The sequence below is a fragment of the Echiichthys vipera genome (genome assembly GCF_963691815.1).
Source record: "Echiichthys vipera genome assembly, chromosome: 1".
Classification (NCBI taxonomy): Eukaryota; Metazoa; Chordata; class Actinopteri; order Perciformes; family Trachinidae; genus Echiichthys; species Echiichthys vipera.
The window spans coordinates 5,434,706-5,456,333 of NC_139826.1; the positions used below are offsets into that span (position 1 = coordinate 5,434,706).

The window sequence follows — 21,628 nt, forward strand, 5'->3', positions numbered from 1 at the left end:
TAAGTGTGAGGATGTTAGTGTGTTAGTACAGGTTAGATATGGAGAACATCGTCGGCGTGAGATGTAGAAAGACATGCGTGTATCAGATGTAAGCAGACATGTGAACGGGTGTATATGATGGAAACAATGTAAACATGCAGTAGACTGTTAAAACAGGTATGAATAGAACTGTAGTGCAGAAAAGATGTAAGTGGACAATGATTGGATTTAGATGAGGTCAGACATGATACATGTGTGTAATGAGCAGACGTAAACAGAACTATAGTGCAGTAATAGAGTATAAATATAATATATAACTATAAGCTAAATAATAAAGTGATAGTGGTGCATGGCAGGAAAACAGCAGTCTAAGTATATGCTAGCTCTGTGTAACAGATGAATACTGAAAAATAAAGTGACCATAGTGCTGTGATGGATACAATATAAGACCTGATATGCATGCTGATGCATTAATACCATAAATAAAAAAATAACTTAACAGAATCAAGTAGACCAGTAAGAACATAGTAACAGAATAAGTCCGGTGTGAACATATTAACAGAAAAAATAAGTAAGTGGAGTGGTGCAACAGACCGGAGTAACATAGTAAACAGAATAAGTAAGTGGAGTAGTGCAACAGACCAGTAACATTATAAACAGAGTGAACAGAATAAAGTGGAATCGTGCATCAACCAGTAGTTCACAGCTTTGAGGACAGGAGTGGAGGTAGATAGCCAGTTCACGTGTCCGGTAAGTGTCCAGGGGGGTGGGGGGTGGGGGGTGTTGGTGTCCAGGGGGTGAAGGTGTCCAGGGAAGGTGTCAGTGGTGGGAAGGGGGGGTGATGGTGATGGTGTCCAGGGAGGGTGTCTGGAGAGGGGAGGAGGAGGGGTGATGGGAGGGGTGATGGGAGGGGTGTCCGGGGTGGAGAGGGGGGTGAGGTGTCCAGGGAGGGTGTCTGGAGTGGGGGGGGGGGGGGTGAAGTGTCCAGGGGAGGGTGTCAAGAGTGGGTCAGGAGTTGAGGAGCTGGACAGCCCTGGGAATGAAGGTTGCTCTTCTCCTCTGTGTCCTGCAGCAGGGACAGCGAAGACGGCGTCCTGAGGGGAGCCACTCAAACGCTGAGAAAAGAGGGTGAGAGGGGTCCTGCATGATCCGACCAGCTAACCTGAGTGTCTGCTGCTCATGGATGGTCGACAGAGTTCTCACAGGAAGTCCAATGATCTTAGAGCAGACGTGGCTATGCTCTGCAGGCGGTTTCTGTTCTGGAGGCTGGTGGAGTAGAACCAGCATGTAATGGAGAACGTGATGATGCTCTCGATGAAGGAGTAGTAAAAGGTCAGGAGGATGTTCTTGCTGACTCCAAAGGAATTGAGCTTCCTAAGGAGGTATTTCCGCTGCTGACATTTCCTGAGAATCTCCTCTGTGTTGGAGGAGAATTTCAGCAGGCTGTCGAAGATGGTGCCCAGGTACCTGTGCTCCTCAACTGCTTCAACAGGCTTCCCGTGGATCACAGTGTTTGCTGATGCAGCCAGTTCCCTCTGCTTGTTGGAGAAGGTCACCACCATGTCTTTGGTTTTGTTGACATTCAGCTCCAGGCAGGAGCTGTCACACCACTCCACAAACTCCTGAAGAGCTGGTCCGTGGTGAAGAGATGGGCCTGACAGCAGAGACAGGAGGACGGTGTCGTCAGAGTACTTCACCAGATGACAGTTAGGCTGTGTGGTTCTGCAGTCATCGGTGTAGAGGATGAAGAGCAGAGGTGAGAGCACACAGCCCTGAGGGGAGCCGGTTGAGGTGTGTTGGAGGTTGGAGAAGGTGCTGTTGACCAGGACTCTCTGTGAACGGTTGGTCAGGAAGTCCAGTATCCACAGGATTAGTTGTTCACATCACAAGAGAGGTGAGGGCCACCGGCCAGAGGTCATTCAGACATTTGACGGCGCTCTTCTTGGGGATGGGGATAACTGTTGAGTGTTTCCATTGCTGGGGGACTATGCTGCTGTCCATGGATCTTTGAAACAGGGTCTGAAACACGCCCCCTAGCTGCTCAGCACATTGCTTCAGGACGCGGCCGCTGATGTTGTCTGGGCCAGGTGAGCTGTTCTCCCTTGTCTTCCCGGAAATTAAAGACTTAATAGTCTTTCCACAGAATACTATTTTATCAGACCATTATTTAATAACTTTTGAATTCATATTACAGGACTACTCAGCTCTGGGCAAACACACTAGATGTTTATCTGATAGTGCTATAACTAAATTTAAGGAATCGATTCCATCTGCATTTACTTTAATGCCTTAACCTAATAATCAAGATTCTTGCACCAACGTTTGTCTCTCTGAAATTGATCACCTTGTTGACAGTGTTGCAGGCTCACTACGAACAACACTTGACTCTGTTGCCCCGTTAAAAAAGAAGATAATAAAACAGAATAACAGAACAATTTTTCTTCAAACCCAGGAACCCAGGAACCAACTGTACAACCTGATGTATTCTTGGACTGCTTTTCTACAGTCGACCTTAACAAATTAACATGTACTATTTCAGCATCAAAGCCCTCTACTTGTCTCCTAGACTCTATTCCAACTAGGTTACTTAAAGAAGTGTTACCTATAGTTAGCACTCCTGTATTAGATATGATTAACATGTCTTTATCAGCAGGTTATGTACCACAGTCTTTTAAAGTAGCTGTAATTACACCTCTTCTTAAAAAGCCCAGTCTTGATCCTGAGGTACTAGCCAACTATAGACCTATATCTAACCTTCCTTTTCTCTTTAAGATCCTCCAGAAATTAGTTGCCAATCAGCTGTGTGACTTTTTACATAATAATGAGTTATTTGAGGACTTCCAGTCAGGATTTAGAGCAAATCATAGCACTGAGACAGCACTGGTAAAAATTACTAACGACCTTCTAATAGCTTCAGACAAAGGACTTGTCTCTGTACTTGTCTTACTAGATCTTAGTGCTGCCTTCGACACTATTGACCATCACATCCTGCTACAGAGACTGGAGCATCTAATTGGCATTAAAGGGACTGCACTGAGCTGGTTTAAGTCATATTTATCAGATAGATCTCAGTTTGTACATGTTAATGACAAATCCTCCATTCACACTAAAGTTAGTCATGGAGTCCCACAGGGTTCTGTCCTTGGACCTATTCTATTCACCTTATATATGCTTCCCTTAGGAAATATTATAAGGAAGCACTCCATAAACTTTCATTGGTATGCTGATAATACACAATTATATTTTTCGATCAAACCAGAAGAAACCCATCAGTTAGATAAACTTCAAATGTGCATTAAGGAAATAAAAAGCTGACCTGCAAATTTCTGATGTTAAGCTCAGATAAAACTGAGGTCATTGTACTTGGCCCCAAAGGCCTCCAAAACTCAATAGCTAAAGACATTGTTACTCTGGATGATGTTGTGTTGTCCTCCAGCACCACAGTAAGGAATCTGGGTATTATTCTTGAATTCTCACATTAAATTAACGATAAGGACTGCATATTTTCACCTGCGTAATATTGCAAAAATTATGAACTTTGTTTCTCAGAAAGATGCAGAAAAACTAGTCCATGCATTTGTTAATTCTAGGCTGGACTACTGCAACTCCTTATTATCAGGCTGCTTTTACAAGTCTGTTAAGAGTCTCCAGTTGGTCCAAAATGCTGCAGCTCGTGTACTGACTAAAACAAATCGAAGAGAACATATTTCTCCTGTATTAGCTTCTTTGCACTGGCTACTTGTAAAATCTAGAATAGAATTTAAAATCCTTCTCCTTACGTACAAAGCTTTTATTGGTCAGGCTCCGTCGTATCTTAAAGAGCTCATAGTACCGTATTACCCGACTAGATCGTTGCGCTCTGAGAATGCAGGGCTACTCGTCGTTCCTAGAGTCTCCAAAAGTAGAATGGGAGGCAGAGCCTTCAGCTACCAAGCTCCTCTCCTGTGGAACCAACTCCCAAGTGTTATTCGAAATACAGACACTGGCCCTCATTTATCAAACGAATGTACGGCAGAAAAACGTGCGTACGACCATTTCCTGGCAAACTTCGGCATTTATCAATTTGGACGTGAGCGGGACCTACGATCAAATCCCACGTCAGGTCTGAGATTGTGTACGCAAATTTCAGCCTGTGGATTTGCGGTGCAGCACAGCAAAATCTGTCTGAAAATAATTAACAAACCTCAGCTGTCGTTAAGCATAAGCAGTCACATATTAAGAACAGATCAAAACGATTCTTAAAACGAATAAAAAAAAAATTGTGGTTGGAGCAATTGATTGTACTCATGTGCGTCTGAAGGCACCATCCATGAATGATTACGCATTCATCAATCGCAAAAACTACCACTCGATAAATGTACAGGTGATTTGTGATGCCAAGGTATCGCTTTTAAACGTGGTGGCCAGGTGGCCAGATTCTTTTATATTTCAAAACAGCTTGGCTCCAGCCCCCCGCGACCCCGACAGGGACAAGCGGTTGAAGATGAATGAATGAATGAATGAATGTGTTGGCGCGCGGCTGCAGGAAGGCGCACTGCAGAGCCAAAGTCATCTCCTCGGTTAGTGGCTACCCTCGATAAATTGCATTAAATCAAACAAGGTATCAGATGATTAACATCTTGGTATGGTTCTTCTAGGTGACAAAGGTTATCCTCTAACAGAATACCTAATAACCCCGCTGGCAAACCCCGCTACAGAGCAGGAGTGCAGGTTCAACAGTGCGCACACACGTACACAGGTCACAGTTGAGCGCTGCTTCGGGTTGACTGCCTCCGTTATTCTTTTCCATACAGCGTTTTTATGGGCCCCTTTTATTTCGCTCTTAAGACAAAAAGCACATCTTTATTTTGCTCCTTCTCGGATGTCAGGATGCCGATCTCTGTGTCGGAAAAGTTTCTTTTCTTCCCAGTGTTTCTTCTCTCCATGTTTGACCTCAGTGGGCGAGGCCTCCGAACCAGGAATATTTAAGGGCGTAACATGTTAATGACGATCGAATTCAGCCACCGCATTTATCAAGGCCCGCTCATTCGTACGCTGAGATTGGTCAGATACGAATGTTTCATAAATCACACGTGGGACCTGTCCTACGTCCAATTCTGCGCTCAGATCTGCGCCCGTTTGATTGATAAATGAGGGCCACTGTCCCCATATTTAAGAGTAAACTTAAAACTTTCCTTTCTGATAAAGCTTACAGCTAGGGCTTACGAGCCCTTAGCAATGTTGTTATTTTTAAGCTGATTTTGTTCTGCTTAATTATGCTGCTATAGGCCTAGTCTGCCGGGGGATAATACTTTTCCAGATACTCTGAGCTTCTCTCCTCTCTGTCTGTATCATTCATGGCTCATCAATGCATGTTATTAATTCAACTTCTTCCCCGGAGTTGTTTGTGCTTTGTTGTCTCGCAGGTCTCTGCTGATCGTGGTGGTGCCTGCTGCCGTGGTCCTACATGACGCTTCCTGCTACTATTATAATCTATCACCTTAGCTTTGCTTGTTTCTACTATTCTGCTGTATTTACTGCCATAACATATAAGTCATATTCACATTACTATAGATATTATTATAGTTACTGTAAGTGTGTCTGTCTCTGTCTTTGTGTCTGTCTTTGTCTCTCTCTGTCCATCTGTCTGTCTTTTCTCTCTTTCTCTCTCCTTTTCTTCCTCCGCAACCGGTCAAGACAGATGTCCATCCTCCACAGAGCTGGGTCTGTCTGACGTTCCTGCCTGTAAGAGGGAAGGTTTTCGTTGCCACCGTACTCTACAGGGGAATTGTTGGGTCTTTGTTTATCAAAAATAAGTCATAGAGTGTGGTCCTTACCTAGTTTGTAAAGTGTCCTGAGATAACTTTTGTTAGGATTTGGCACTATAAATAAAATTGAATTGAATTGAATTGAAGATGGCTGCAGGGATTCCTCAGAGGGCAAGTGAACCAGGGCAAGTGAACCAGGGAAAGTGAACGAGGGCAAATGAACGAGGGCAAGTGAACGAGGGCAAGTGAACCACTATTGAAACGCAGCACTCGTCTTCAATATTGAAACATGGCCAAGTTGTCTGCGCAGTCCCTTCCCCGTCAATGCGCAGTCCACGCGCAGTATTGGCCCTCGTTGGTATGCGTGGTCTCACGCATGCGTAATAGGTGTGGAGTAATTGGGCGCTGAAAAGGAAGGAGTCCGCTTGTGTAGTGACTAGCACCGCAGACATACAGTATAAACGGTACAGTACTAATAGCATTCACTCGAACAGCGTCTACAGAGTGACTTTGCTCCCTAGCATCGCGACAGCAGAGTCCGGACCATGGCGGATAAAGAGGGTAGGTCCACCAAAAACACCTATTGGATAACGCGGCGGCCCGTGTCCTCGTGCACCGCTTTGTGTGCGCGCCACGGCCGTTCTCTCAGCCGTGGGTGCTATGTCCCCGGTGCTAACATGACAGGCTAGGCTAGGCTAGCTTAGCCCAGTAAAGTCCCGTCAGGAGGCGGGTTGGTTTTAGTCTGTCTGGTTTGAGTGAGCGCTGTTGTCAAAGCTCTAACGCTAACGTAACTTTTTAAGTTCAGTTATCCACCAAACAACTTCTCAACTTCAGCACTGTGTTCTTGTGCCTCAGCCTCCTCACCAACACACGAAGCCAGTTAGTGGCAGTGGTAGGGACGTTACTGGTATTCTGTATTATGAACCATCTTTGGTTACCCTACTAGCTAAGGTTAGGATTCTTCAGGTGTTGTTTTTATCATTCTTATATCACAGTGTTAATTCAATTCACTTTTATTTACAGTACCAAATCATAACAAAAGTTATCTCAGGATACTTTACAGAGTAGGTAAAGACCACACTCTATGACTTATTTATGATTTACATAGACCCAACAATTCCCCCGTAGAGTACGGTGGCAACGAAAACCTTCCCTTTAACAGACAGGAACAAACAGACCCAGCTCTGTGGAGGACGGCCATCTGTCTGTTAATGTTGAAGTGAGCCAGCATTAAACTGTAGTTTTGAATAATGAGTCCATGAGCAGGTCCCTTCTGAATCTCCCTAACTGTGTGGTTAATCAACCTTCACCTTGTGTAAATACTCAAATGAGGGAAATACACAGTAGCTGCTGCTATCAGATGACTGTATACCTGTAACAAGTATGCCTGTAACTTCTACCATGTTGTTGTTCTGCGACAGTGTATGACGATGCAGTGGAAGAAAGGGTCATCAATGAAGAGTACAAGATCTGGAAGAAAAACACACCTTTCCTGTATGATCTGGTGATGACTCACGCGCTGGAGTGGCCTAGCCTCACTGTCCAGTGGCTTCCAGATGTCAACAGGTATTTTCATGGTCTTCATCTTACTGCTCATGGTTTAATTCCCAAAAACAATGTCAACGGGTGTCTGTCAAGCTGCTTATTACGGCCAATGTCCTCCGGCTCTGTTGTGGCTCCCAGAGAAGATGTGTGCCTGTCCACCACCTGCATGACAGGACAGTCTCCCAGCTGGTGTTCAGTGACTTTTGGTCAGAGAAAATGAAAAATACCACATAAAATTCACCTGCTAGAAGTAAATCTGTGTCAATCGGATTTTGAAATTGAAAAGCTATTGAATTTCTAGCACTAGAATATAAATGCGTTGAAAATGTATCTGAATGTTATGACTGAATTTAACTCTATTTTTCAATGTTCATAAATTCAGGGTTAAAAAAATTCATGCTAAAAAATTCAAAGTTAAAAATTTCATGTCAAATTCAGAAGTAAAATACAATGTATAAAATGCTATGTTTATAAATTCAAAGTTTAGCTGAGTTCAGCTGCGTAATTCAGTGGATAAAATTCAGTGTTGACATCCAGGGACCCAAGGAAAAGCAATCGATTCCAAATACTACTTACAGAGAGCTGTGACAGTGGCTGCTAGTTGGCTTATTGCCCCACAAACTATGGATATATAAACTACTACTAATCTATGATCCACTATGCTTCGCGCTGCAGAGCGCTGGCGGAGGAGGAAGACACACAGGCACCTTCAACTGCAGTTGCAGCTCCAGTTGGCTGCGGTAGCTGCTAACTGCTCTGAACAGGAGCACATCTGCTTCTTTGGTCTCGCTTATTAGTAGAGCTCCGAACCTGACCGAAGCCGCCAGGCGCTCGCAGCTGCCCCGGGTACTCTCATCAGTGGGATTAAACCACTACTTACAGCAGTGACTGTATAAGTGCGCACTACATTCATACAATCATATCCGCCACAGTAGATATGAGATGCGGCTTGAAAATCATCGGTATGATGTTTGTGAATCTGACGAGAGCAAAAGACTGTGATTTTGGCTCTGACTCATCGGCAGGACCAGGCAAGTGAGCCGCTACAGGGGGGTCTGTCACAGTGGGAGCCGTTACACCTCTACTAACAGCGGCTCTCTAGTCAGATTCACAAACTTACCATTCTTACTGGATTTTCAAGCCGCACAGGTTTAAAGGCTCCCACTGATGAAGGTACCCAGGGCAACTGCGAGCGTCCGGCGGCGTGTTCGCCAACTAGCAGCCACTCTTGTCCCACCTCTCTGTGAGTAGTATCTGGAATCGATTGCTCTTTAATCGTTCCCCAGATGTCAATAGGGAATTTTATACACTGAATTTTGCAGATGAATTTGGCCTGTTGATTTTTTATTTTTTTATGTTGAATTTATAACATAGCATTTTATACATTGTATTTTGCTTCTGAATTTGGCAGATTGAATTTTCTAACCTTGAATTTATAAAGATTGAATAATAAACAGTGAAATTCCGAGTCAAAACATTCAGATACATATTTTCAGTGCCAGAAATTCAATAGCATTTTAGTTTCAGAATCCGATGACAGATTTACTTCCATACAGCGGGATCCCGCAACCATCGCCTATATTCATAGTGTTTTCGGTCTTAAATTTAATTTAAGATGGCATTAAAAAGGTCTCAAACAGTCTTAAACTTGACTTGTGAAACCTGCAGATACCTGTCGAAGGCAAAGCTATCTTTGCTACCGAGTATAGATTAACATCATGTCCATTTTGTGGAACTCTGCAGGCCAGAGGGTAAGGACTACGCCGTGCACAGGCTGGTTTTGGGGACCCATACATCAGACGAGCAGAACCACCTTGTGATTGCCAGCGTGCAGGTACCAAATGATGACGCCCAGTTTGATGCCTCACACTACGACAGTGAGAAAGGAGGTAAATACATCAGTATACTGTACATTCTGCACTATAACAATGTCTCTTGAAGGTCAGGAGCGCAGGTGTACATTTGCCATACAAACGTGAACAATCTAATATTATTAATTTCATTATTGCCCGAGCACCGACGACTGCGTCAGTGAGGAACGTATTGAATTAGTTTTTTTGCTTTTCTTCTGATGAATGAATTGCCTTTTTGGGAGCATTATCATATTCAAAAACTCACATACTTTACAAATAAATCAGCAGTGGGGGAAATGTACCTATTCCATTGGTTTCAGAAATGGGCGCCCCCTAGAAAACAGCCCAGACTCCCAGATTGGTGTAAAATTATGAAAATCAGTAGGCATATATAAATCTTCCGGACTTACAAAATTTTGAATTTATTTGATTTGAATTTATGGCCATTTTTCCACTTTTGCATGTGTCATCCTTAAAAGATGACAAACGTCATCGTATTTAAATGTAATTCCCATTGTGTGTTCTGCACTTCATGTATGTAAACATAAGGCATGTTTTGTGCATTTTGCGTAATGGCATGGCGGCTATTTTGTGCTTCTCGCCATGGAAGAGAAGGTCGCTCTAACTTCAACATACTTTGTCCTAACTGCATCAAATGTTCGTTGGGACCTGTACCAAGCTGTACTGATAACAAATTCCACTAGCTTGGCTGTGTGGTCATTAAAAGAATCAATCAATCAATCAATGATGAGTTCAGGACTGTAAACAAACGCGTGCCAATATTGACCAAAAGTCAAAGCACCACCTACTAGCAACAGGAAATCAGCCTAATATGACAAACTTCATCCCATTTACATAAAATGTTCAATATGCAATCTACACTTGATCCAGAGCAACACTAAGCGTGTTGAGTATGTGTTTAGTCTCTAGTGCCACTCAGCAGATGCCAGAAGCAATACATGTTGTCTTTGTTAAAATCTGCTTCAAAAACTGATTAGCTCAGATATTTTTATGGTGAGGGAATACATTGAATCAAAACCTGAGTCATGTTCACTGAATCTTTATGCTGAAACTGTGTTCTTCTGTCTTCCAGCAGGTATGTTGATGGCTGCCCAGCTGGTGTAGGTGTGCTGAAGGTTCACTGCTCCTTTGGTGTGTTGCCATAGGTAGTATTAGTATGTTCGTATGGCCACTGAACAATTTGAAGGTACAGTCCAAGTACAAGTCCTGCTCTTAAATTGTGCTTGAGCACATCTGCTGTAACCTTTGCTCAGAAATCAGCTGCCAAACCAGCTTTAGTACATTCACACATAATGGCTTTCTTTAATCAGCAAATACACATTACAGCAAGCGTATTTTCCTTGCAGTGCAGGGGGCATTTATGTGTCTCTGCCAACATGATACAGTATAAAAATATAGAGATACACAGCCATCACGTTTATAATTTTATATTAAGGTCTGTTTTTTAACACACAGAAGCCCTGTTAAGAGAGCCCTCACTGACCCTACAATATATTTGATAAATTGCTAATATTGTGTCTGACCAACAGATTTTGTTGCACTTATAAATGCAACATGTTATCACCAGCTGAAATTCCATTATCAGAACAATAACAATAATAATAATGTTTCGTTCATTAGTGAGTGATGTATCAGCCACCATTATTGTGCTTTCCCATAGACAGCTGACCAAGTGTCCTACCTATACCTTTATGTACTACAATCTGACTGTATTCTCTTTGTCAGAATTTGGTGGATTTGGTTCAGTAAGTGGGAAAATTGAGATTGAGATCAAGATCAACCACGAGGGAGAGGTCAACCGAGCCCGCTACATGCCCCAGAATCACTGCATCATTGCCACCAAGACTCCCACATCCGACGTGCTGGTCTTTGACTACAATAAGCATCCGGCTAAGCCAGGTTGGATCACTGCTGTGCTGATAAACTTGTGACTACACGTACCAGGATACATATAAATCCAGTAAATCTCACATGAAGGTGAATGCAGTGTTTTTTTGTGTGTTTCAGATCCTAGTGGGGAGTGTAGCCCTGATTTAAGGCTGAAAGGCCACCAAAAAGAAGGGTATGGCCTTTCCTGGAATCCCAACCTCAGTGGCAACCTACTCAGTGCCTCCGATGACCATGTAAGTGACTAGAAGTAAAAGCTAATAAGCTGATAAGATAATGTGCCAGAAATAAGGGTCCAGAGGTTTCCTTGCAGTGATTATCTAAACACATGCCATGCTTTATGTACTACCCTGTTGCAAACCAACTGTAGCATTCCTTCCCCTTGAGTATCTGGAACATTTAGTACCACTAAAGAGGAGACAAAATGAAGGTTGAGGAACTCGCCCCTGAAGTACAGCAAGTAGAATGGAAACAAAAGCAGAACCAGAGATGAGGGACACTCCTTTAGATAAATGTTGTTAAGTTCCTGGAGTTCTTAAGCTCATTGATTGGGCTGATGAGTTGCATACAAAAAGCACCAATTAAATTTAATTTACTGTGCCAAATTCGTATATTATATATAATTAAGTATAGAGTAGGTAAAAAACCCACTCTCTGACTTATTTATGGTTTACAGAGACTCAACAATTCCACCCATGAGCAGCAACAAGTCACACGATCTTTAATACAAATAGTTATAATTATTAGAGTTATTTTATACAGTATCAATCCAGCAATCTTGTGCGCACAATGGCAACGAAAACCTTCCCTTTAAATGGGAAGGAACATCGAACAGACCCAGGAGAAAGAAAATGAGAAAAGAGATGGATGAACAGACAGACAGAGAGACAGACAGTCCCAGAGATGCAAGCAAATACAAAAGTAACTAACTATACAGTAGTAATATCTATAGTAATGTGACTATGACTTACATGGTATGGCAGTTAATAGACCTAAGTGATATGTTGAGTAGAAACAAGTACAGCTAAGGTGATAGAATATGACAATGACAATAATTATGGAGGTAAATATGATCAATGATATAAGTAGTAGTAACAGCTTTGATACAATGAGAAATACGGCTGATAATGTTTTTTATGGCTATGAATTTTAGAATTTACAAAACTAATTATACATGAGTAATAGTGATAAAAGCAGCAGGAAGCGTCATGCAGGACCACGGCAGCAGGCCCCAGCACGATCAGCAGAGACCTGCGAGACGACAAAGCACAAACAACTCCGGGGAAGAAGCTGAATTAGTAACATGCATTGATGAGACATAAATGATACAGACAGAGAGGAGAGAAGCACAGAGTATCTGGAAAAGTATTATCCCCCGGCAGACTAGGCCTATAGCAGCATCATTAAGGGCTTGTAAGCCCTAACTTTAAGCTTTATAAAGGGGAAAGTTTACTCTTAAATATAGGGATGGTGTCTGCCTCCTTAACAACACTTGGGAGTTGGTTCCACAGGAGAGGAGCTTGGTAGCTTAAGGCTTTGCCTCCCATTCTACTTTTGGAGACTCTAGCCCTGCATTCTCAGAGCGCAACGATCTAGTCGGGTAATACGGTACTATGCGCTCTTTAAGATGCAACGGAGCCTGACTAATAAGAGCTTTGTAGGTGAGGAGAAGGATTTTCAAATTCTATTCTTGTGGTGTACAGTGTCATCTCTGACGCTTCATTGCTGCTGATTCAAACCAGTGAGGATATTCTTGGAAAGGCTTGATGACAAAGAGTTGGTATGCCCTGTGATGTGGCAGTTTCCAAGCTTATAACTGATTTTTGTAGCAAGGGGGTTAAAAGATGTCGTCCTCCTTATATTTCTCGCCAGACCATCTGTCTGTGGGACATCGGGGCCGGCCCAAAGGAAGGGAAGATTGTGGATGCCAAGACCATCTTCACCGGCCACACAGCAGTGGTGGAAGATGTGTCCTGGCACTTGCTCCATGAATCCCTGTTTGGCTCAGTGGCTGATGACCAGAAACTCATGATGTAAGTTGTCAATACAAATACAGTGGATGGTCTTCTCTCTGGTTTGTGAATGGGGACAGGTAGGGGTGTACTGTATAGCTGGTAGGACGGTAGGAATTAGCGCTACAGAATGGATTTTGACTCTCCCGTGTAACCGGCAGAGCATTTGTGATGTCGGGTTTAAACTAACTTTTTTCACCATCATCCCGAGAAAAAAATAAATCTTTTTACATTTTGAGTTGTTACTTACTGACAAAGTTGTTACCGTAATTTCGGACTATAAAGCGCACCTGACTATAAGCCTCACCAGCTAAATTTAGGGTAAAATACAGATTGCTCCATATAAAAGCCGCACCTGACTATAAACCGCAGGCGTTTTGATGTGTAATTACCGTAGTATATAGGGGTTCCTGCTACCACGGAGGGGATTGTCGGGACAGAGATGACTGTTTGGGAACGCAAAGCGTCCCATTTATTAACAAAAAATCTTTCAATCATTCAATCAAACTTTCACATCTTTGACATGGCAAACAGCATTCGTGCAGAGTACAAATAATACAACGGTGCAAAGTAATACAAAGTGCTCGCCTGTAACATGGCAGTAAAAGTGCAGACCCGCGGCCGTTTACGTTATCAAAATAACCAGCCATTCATTGATGTCAAGGGTACGTGCAGCAGCTCTATTTCCTTCTTTGACAGCCAGATCGATTGCCTTTAACTTAAAAGCGCAACATATGCACTTCTCCGTTTGTTTTCCATGTTGAAGGTGTTTGCATGAACACTTCCTTCGCGCAAACTGTCGCTGAAGCTCTCCTACTCTTTGTTTTGCTCTCGTTACCTGGCGCCAGATGTCTGCCTCGGTCTCGCGCATCCTCGGTAGTGCGCGCCCCTGGATACCGTAAGCCGTAGAAAAGCCGCACCGTTGTATAAGCCTCAGGGACCAGAATGAGGGAAAAAAGTAGCGGCTTATAGTCCGGAAATTACGGTACTTTGTTTGTTTAATGCACCAAAAGGAGTTGCACCATTTGGTTGTATGCAATACAATGACAAAGGCCATTCTATTCTATCCAAGATGAAAACCAACACCGTCAGTCACAGAACTGTGGTCTAAGTGACCTTCTGCCACTAAGCCGCCATTTAGTGACTGCTTTTTTTGAGTTTAATTCGTCATGAGGACATTGCAGCAAGTTCAAGTATGTGTTTTCTAAACTGAAATAAAGATAATACACATAGATTTAGAGATGGCTATCTCTGAAGCTAAAAGAAATTGGTAATATGGTATAACACTTTAAAAAAAGAACAGAAGGTTAACACAGAAAGCCGGCAATTGGACAGAAATATTTGTTTATAACTGTCACTGTGAAGTCTGTGTGTTTACTCACAAGTGCAACAAGTGCATCGTTGTGAATAATATGATATACATTTTCGACCATACCGTTCAGCCCCAGGGACAAGTGATTCATCAAGTTGAAACTGCTCTGTTTGATAGTCTAATTTTAACCACATAAATGGTGTCCCTGCTCCTTAATCCTCCACCAGATGGGACACTCGATCCAACACCACATCTAAAGCCAGCCACGCAGTAGATGCTCACACTGCAGAGGTCAACTGTCTGAGCTTCAACCCCTACAGCGAGTTCATTCTGGCCACTGGTTCTGCTGATAAGGTAGAGAAGGAAAAAATACACTCTGAACTCAAATTCAACAGATTGGAATAAATCTCAAATTCAATATTGAATGCAAAGCTTGTTTTGTTTCACTCAGACGGTTGCACTGTGGGATCTAAGGAACCTCAAGCTCAAGCTTCACTCCTTTGAGTCCCACAAAGATGAAATTTTCCAGGTAAGAACTTCAGTTGCTTCCAAAAGTTATTTATTCGTTGGTCCTACGCCACTTTGTATGAATGTCAGTCTGCAGTTAGAAAAACAGCCAACTTCGTTCCTAAAAACAATAATAATTAAATGCTGTCTATTCCTGTTAATGTTCTGAATATTGAATACAGCCCTTTTTTATGGTGAAATTCCAATGTAAAATCATCCCAGGTTTTTTTTTCCGGCAAATACATTCATACAATAAGTCATTGCGACAATATGAACGGTTAACAGAGAAATCCGTTAGTGTCGCTAACAGCCAGACTGATTAGCTTTCAAATGTCTTTTTTAACCACTAATACTGCTGAAATTAACAGCAAACCTCTGCAGTAGCATGAGAATAGTCCTTACACAGAAAACAAAGCACCAATGGGCTCCTTCCTTTGGGATTGACTTTGGTAAGCCACTTGAATGGACTTTACTATGAGAGGAGCTGGTACAGGGGCCAGTAGGTAAGTCTTTAAAACACTCATTTTGAACAGTATTAGTGGTTAATGGATGTTTGAATGCCTTCACCGTGCTGCCCCGAGCTAATCGGTGTTAGCTAACAGCCAGCCACTGCCGGTGTTGTAGCTACTGTACCGAATTTGTCTGTTAATTGTTCATACACAGAAAAAATTGTCACGATGGCTTATTTGTTGACCGAATTCGCCGAAAACGATCCTGGAATGATTTTACAGTGGAATTCCACTTTAATGCTGTTTTCTAAGGTGCTATTGTACCAACTGCTATCTGAGCACTACATTGGCCAGTAACCAAGTGTCTGTCATTAGGTACAATGGTCTCCTCACAATGAGACGATCCTGGCCTCCAGCGGAACAGACCGACGTCTCAATGTCTGGGATCTCAGGTAAAAACTGTCCACCATTCCACATAATCCGTATCTTTAAATGAAACTGATATTGTTGAAGCTTGGTTCAGAAGGTTTTAGCAAAATATGATCATCCGGTAATTGTATAGCAAACACAGTGTGAAGAATATCCATCTTTCAATTTTGTGGCACTTATCTGGAGCGGGGTCACAGTGGCAAGAGGCTAGTTAAGTCTAGACGTCCCTCTCCCCAGCAACATTTTCCAGTTCCAAGGGCTTTCGATGGCTTATGATCACGTCAGCATGTTCTGGGTCCCCCCTGGTCAACGACCACTTGGAATAACTCAGAAATCCTCCAAATGACGGCGTCCAGGAGGCCTCCAAATCAGATGCCCAAACTACCTCAACTTATTTACAACACTTGAAAAATAATGTAGCCTCCACTGCCAAAAAAGAGAAGGCATCATAATTATCAGTACAATATATTGTGTCATCAGCATACAGTATTTCTTGTATTGTTACTCTGAGGCTATCCGTATCAGTGAAGACTCCACTTCAGCTGTTTAACAAAAGACTTGTACTTTATGCCACTTTGTAATGACACAATCCCTATTTCAGACACCCAGCTGATAAGGGTAGTTGCAGTACCAGAATTGAAATTTTAATACGAGTATTAAAATATATATACAGTATATTCCATACCTCTTTCGATGTCACAGCAAAGAGGGGGAAAAAGTCTGTGGAACACAAAATAGGATAGTCCCCCCCCCCCCTTTTTTTGATAAGATTTCAGAGGTCAAAGGTCATGGTGACCTCCATAAAATGCATTTTTGTCCATTTATCTAGAATTCCTACACTAATTCTGACATTACACAAACGATGAACTGATATTTTTCACTGTAACATCAAAATGTCTTGACAATGATCTTGAAAGTGTGCTGAAAAATACACTTTTTTTTACCAAATTCCTTCACTTCATATATTCTGTAAGTCTGGACAGTTTGTGGTTTTATGCCTCCATCAACCAGTCAAGTTGCAGTTAACATCCAAAGTGGTAATTTTAGTTTAAGAAAGACCTGCATACCTGATAAGAGGACTCATAACAACAAATCCACTCTCTGTTGGATCTTGTTTTTCTAGTAAAATTGGGGAGGAGCAGTCGGCAGAAGATGCTGAGGATGGCCCTCCAGAGCTGCTGGTAAGTGATGACTTGTCAATTTTATAGTACCCTTAGATCACCATCTTCACTGTCAGTAGCCTCAAAACCCTCCTATACTTCAACACAAAGTTGTCTACCTGCACCTGTTCTGTTGACAATGCCAGTTGTAACTTCAACACTTGCACAACACAGCGTATTTTCAGGACTATAAGTAGCAACAGCTAAAAAATGCATAATGAAGAAAAAAACAAATATAAGTCGCACTGGACTATAAGTCACCTTTTTGGGGGTAAATTTATTCTATAATATCAGAGACCAAGAACAGATATTTCATCAAAGGAGAAAGTCATTTATATTCATCGCCTTGGCAACTACCTGGGCGTGGAGACGTAACTGCACCGTGGACAAGCCTTTCCCAGCAGCACGTTGTTCCAGCACCCGTTTTTCCTCCAGCTGTGGTCATCGAGCTTTTAGCCCACGATTAGCTTTTTTGGTTTTCTCCATTGCAGTTAGAGTATGTAACGCTTTTCGCCAGTCCCTCACAAGTTTCTCACTCAGGCAACAGTTTTAGCTGTCAGAATGAAACATACAATAGAAGAAATACTGCTGCAATTGCAGCTGCAGCATTAACTTGCCCGTTCTGAATTCCCAGGTAGGGGTTGTTGAAATAGTGTCTGGAGCTGGGTTTGCACAGCTTGGGTTTTTTCACAGCAACAGTGACATTAACACCAGAATGATGGTGCGTTTTTAAATGTGTGTGCATTTTCATTATTAACCATCTGAAGTTATCCCCCACTTGGATTTGAATGACAGGGGGACGTCTGCAAGCTCAAGTTTTTTGTTCGTTGGGCACGCAGTCTGCTCTCTGTTCACTAGCCATCCATCCACACACCATTGCTCGCGGAGGTACAGGGAATACTCGTGGGGAATACTGTGCTATGGCTCTGCTGCCACCGCCTGCTCCTCTCACTCGCTGGTTGCTATTGCACACGGGCAGGCCGAGCCAGAGGCTAAGCGGTCTGGGGGGGAACGGCGACTTCAAGTTTTAAGTTCCACGCCTCAAAACAAGACTGTACATTCGCCATATTAACACTATGTATGCCACATTTACGGACCGCGGTCCACCTCTCTACCTGCTCAGAAGTACCTGTACCGTGGCGGTTGGGTACAAATATGTGTATCGTTACACCCCTAGCAGATGGCGGCACACAAGCCTAGAGCGTGGTCTCGCGGCTGTCTATGTGAAAATAACGTACAAGTGAAATTATACTTTGAGGTACACCTTGCTAGTACCGGGTTGGACACCCTTTTGCCTTTGTGGCATAGATTCAACAAGGTACTGGAAACATTCCTCAGAGAGTTTGGTCCATATTGACGTGATAGCATCACGCAGCTGCTGCAGATTTGTCGGCTGCACGTCCATGCTGCGATTCTCCCGTTCCACCACATCCCAAAGGTGCTCTATAGGATTGAGATCTGGTGACTGTGGAGTCTATTTGAGGCTACAGTGAACTCACTGTCATGTTCAAGAAACCAGTCTGAGATGATTCACTCTTTATGGCATGGGTCCACTGTGGTCATAAAGGGATGGACATGGTCAGCAACAATACTCAGGTAGGCTGTGGCGTTGACACAATGCTCAGTTGGTACTAATGGGCCCAAAGTGTTCAAAGAAAACATCCCCCACACCATTACACCACCACCTCCAGCCTGAACCGCTGATACAAGGCAGGATGGATCCATGCATTCATGTTGTTGACGCCAAATTCTGAGACTCATCAGACCAGGCACCGTTTTTCCAATTTTGGTGAGCCTGTGTGAATTGTAGCCTCAGTTTCCTGTTCTTGGCTGACAGGAAGACACCCGGTGTGATCTTCTGCTGTTCCCTCTCTGTAGAAGGTAGGTGGTGTTGTGTCTTCACAGATGCTCTCCTGCATTCCTCTGTTGGAACCAGTGGATATTTGAGTCCCTGTTGCCTTTCTATCAGCTCCAACCAGTCTGGCCATTCTCCTCTGACCTCTGGCTAAAACAAGGCGTTTGCGCCCACAGAACTGCCGCTCACTGGATCTTTTCTCTGTTTGGGACCATTCTCTGTAAACCCTAGAGATGGTTGTGCATGAAAATCCCAGTAGATCAGCAGTTTGTGAAATACTCAGAGCAGCCTGTCTGGCACCAACAACCATGCCACGTTCAAAGTCACTTCAATCACCTTTCTTCCCCGTTCTGATGCTGCTTTGAACTGCAGCACATCATCTTCACCGTGTCTACGTGCCTCAATGCACTGAGCTGCTGCCATGTGATTGGCTGATTAGAAATTTGTGTTAACGAGCAGTTGGACAGGTGCACCTTATAAAGTGGCCAGTGAGTATATATTTTAATATATAAGTCACAGGACCAGTCAAACCATGGAAAAAAGTGTGACTTATAGTCCGGAAAATACAGTAATCACATAAATAATACATCAGATCAACTGTTCAATGACACTAGAATAATCATTAGTTTAAACATGTTGAGGTAAACAGGCAAGCAGCCCGTTTACCTCTGGTTGGATTTAATCTTCACTTTTCACCTTCCTTCCCTCAGTTCATCCACGGTGGCCACACAGCCAAGATCTCCGACTTCTCCTGGAACCCCAACGAACCATGGGTCATCTGCTCCGTGTCAGAAGACAACATCATGCAAGTGTGGCAGATGGTAATTAGAGCTGCCGTCCACACACTCTTTTTTTGGGGGGGGGGATTCTGATAGTGTCAGTCCCTCCCCATGTACCAGAAGAACATCAGACCTCAGTCAAAGTTAACCTTGTAAAATCTTCATTTTCTGATGATGAATATTCAAGTTGACGCGCTTCATAATGTACATCAATGGCTCCTCTTCCTCCCCGTACGTCTCGCAGGCAGAGAATATCTACAACGACGAGGAGCCGGACAACACCCCCGCATCAGAGCTGGAGCCTCAGGGATCATAACCCAGCTCTGGATGAGTCTCTCTCCAGGCACGACCCCACCCCATCCCCCCACCCTTCATCCCCTGAGCTCCAGACCGATCCCAGCCTGTCGCTTCCCTCTGGCTTATCAAGCGCAAAACGAAAAGACTGCTGTCCACATGAAAAAAACAATGTGGAGAGTTCAAAAGTCAGCATGGACTCCACCCTTGCTAACAGACAGATTCAGGCTCATCTCGCTAACACTTCACCACGGCCCAGGTACCAACAAGCACACGGAGTAGGGTGAGAGTCGGAACGTTGTACCTGCTCACGGGGTGGTAGTTGTGGTGTTTGGGGAATGGGATCTTGCAGTGAAGGGGCTTTGGAGACTCTTGAGAGCAGAAAACCTTTGCGCTCAAAGCCTTTTGTAAGCTGTTATTTAGATAAGTTCATGAAAACAACTGTCCTTCTACATTTTGACCAGACAACTCCAAGCTAGTAAAGTCCCTTCAAGACACAAATAGGAAAGGAAAGCCAGACAGTAGAGAGGATCAGGGCACTGAAATGCTTTTGGGAAACCTGGTGTACATCTGTGCAGACTGAGTGGTTAGAAGCGAACCACCATGGTCATGTGCTGGGAGCTTTCTTTCATGCCTTCTCTTCCCACCTGTCAATCCATTGTGGCCGTGCATCGTAGTTGCATAATATTGTTCTCGGCCGACACTCAGTGGCTGTCCTTTGGAGGACCATTCCCTGCTGTGTTTTCTCCTTTTCTTAAGGTACATAAACTCTTTCAGTATTGTATGAGTGAGTGAAAGGTGTGGGACTAAATTAGTGCACTTGAAGGACACGCACGGTTTCCCTCTTTCCGTTGTTGCATAATGTGAAATTGCTATGTTTTGTTTCTTGCACCACAAATTGCAATTAAACTTTTATAACTTTTCAATGATGAGCTTTTCATTATGTACACTTAAAATTTCTTCTGACAAACTTTAATGCTTTCTCAGACTGAGAACTGGCTGAACAATCTGCATTAGAGCTGCTACTATCCATTATTTTCATTCTTGGTTAGGGCCTGCTGCCGAAAATCAACAGACTGAAAATACTTGAATTTTAATGTTAACGTTTTCATGAAACAACTTCAAATAGCCATAGAATAGAAATATATTTTTATTTCTTATTCTTCTGGTATTACGAAGCATTTCTGGTGTCGTAATGTCATCTATTTTAACACGATTTTAATGGAAGAAAATAAAAGTAAAATAAGACATTTCAATATCTATATGTATTTGTAGAAATATGGTATTTACCACAGCCTTACGGTGCTGGAAAAGCTTGAAAATGGACCTTAAAAGTGCTTGAATTTGACCTTGGAAACAGTGTACAAACACTTACCTAGGCCCTGCCCAAACTGTCTTTACAGTATTGAGATCTATTGGCTGGCTAACGTTACATGTTGTAGAAAATCAGTGCTACGCAGAGGCCGCCTCACATGTGAGTTATATATTTGACAGTGCATCACATAGGTGTAAATGAGATAAAATAAATAAAACCAAAGATGATTTTATAAAATTGGTACAGAAGGAAGATTCCTTTAAGATCAAACGTTGTTGAACAATACCCAGCCCTGTTATTGATTGTTCTGTCGGATCATTTTCTCAATTCATCGGTTTGCCGTACATAAAATGTCAGATAAAGATGAAAAAATGTCAGTGTTTTCTCGGGATAGCCAAATGAAGCTTCATTAAGCATTGTCTTTCTTTTCTGAACCCGCTACAAGGTTCTTTCATTTCACCAGATAGTTTGAAAGCACCATTAC

At 42.9% G+C, this 21,628-nt stretch overlaps 1 protein-coding gene across 2 annotated transcripts; it reads left to right on the plus strand.

The window, feature by feature from the left end:
- Positions 1–6,137: 6,137 nt before the first annotated feature.
- Positions 6,138–20,734, plus strand: LOC310949238 (histone-binding protein RBBP7). 2 transcript variants are annotated; one of them, XM_083916602.1, is made up of 12 exons: positions 6,138–6,287; positions 7,148–7,292; positions 9,015–9,160; positions 10,868–11,044; positions 11,153–11,268; positions 12,905–13,065; positions 14,584–14,710; positions 14,808–14,885; positions 15,688–15,764; positions 16,865–16,922; positions 19,467–19,577; positions 19,780–20,734. In XM_083916602.1, the coding sequence occupies exons 1-12, from the start codon at positions 6,272–6,274 to the stop codon at positions 19,849–19,851; spliced, it is 1,284 nt and encodes a 427-aa protein (XP_083772728.1). In that variant the 5' UTR covers positions 6,138–6,271; the 3' UTR covers positions 19,852–20,734. The 2 variants fall into 2 exon arrangements, with proteins under 2 accessions (XP_083772728.1, XP_083772729.1); XM_083916603.1 differs by having other exon boundaries at positions 10,871–11,044.
- The last annotated feature ends 894 nt before the right edge of the window (positions 20,735–21,628 follow it).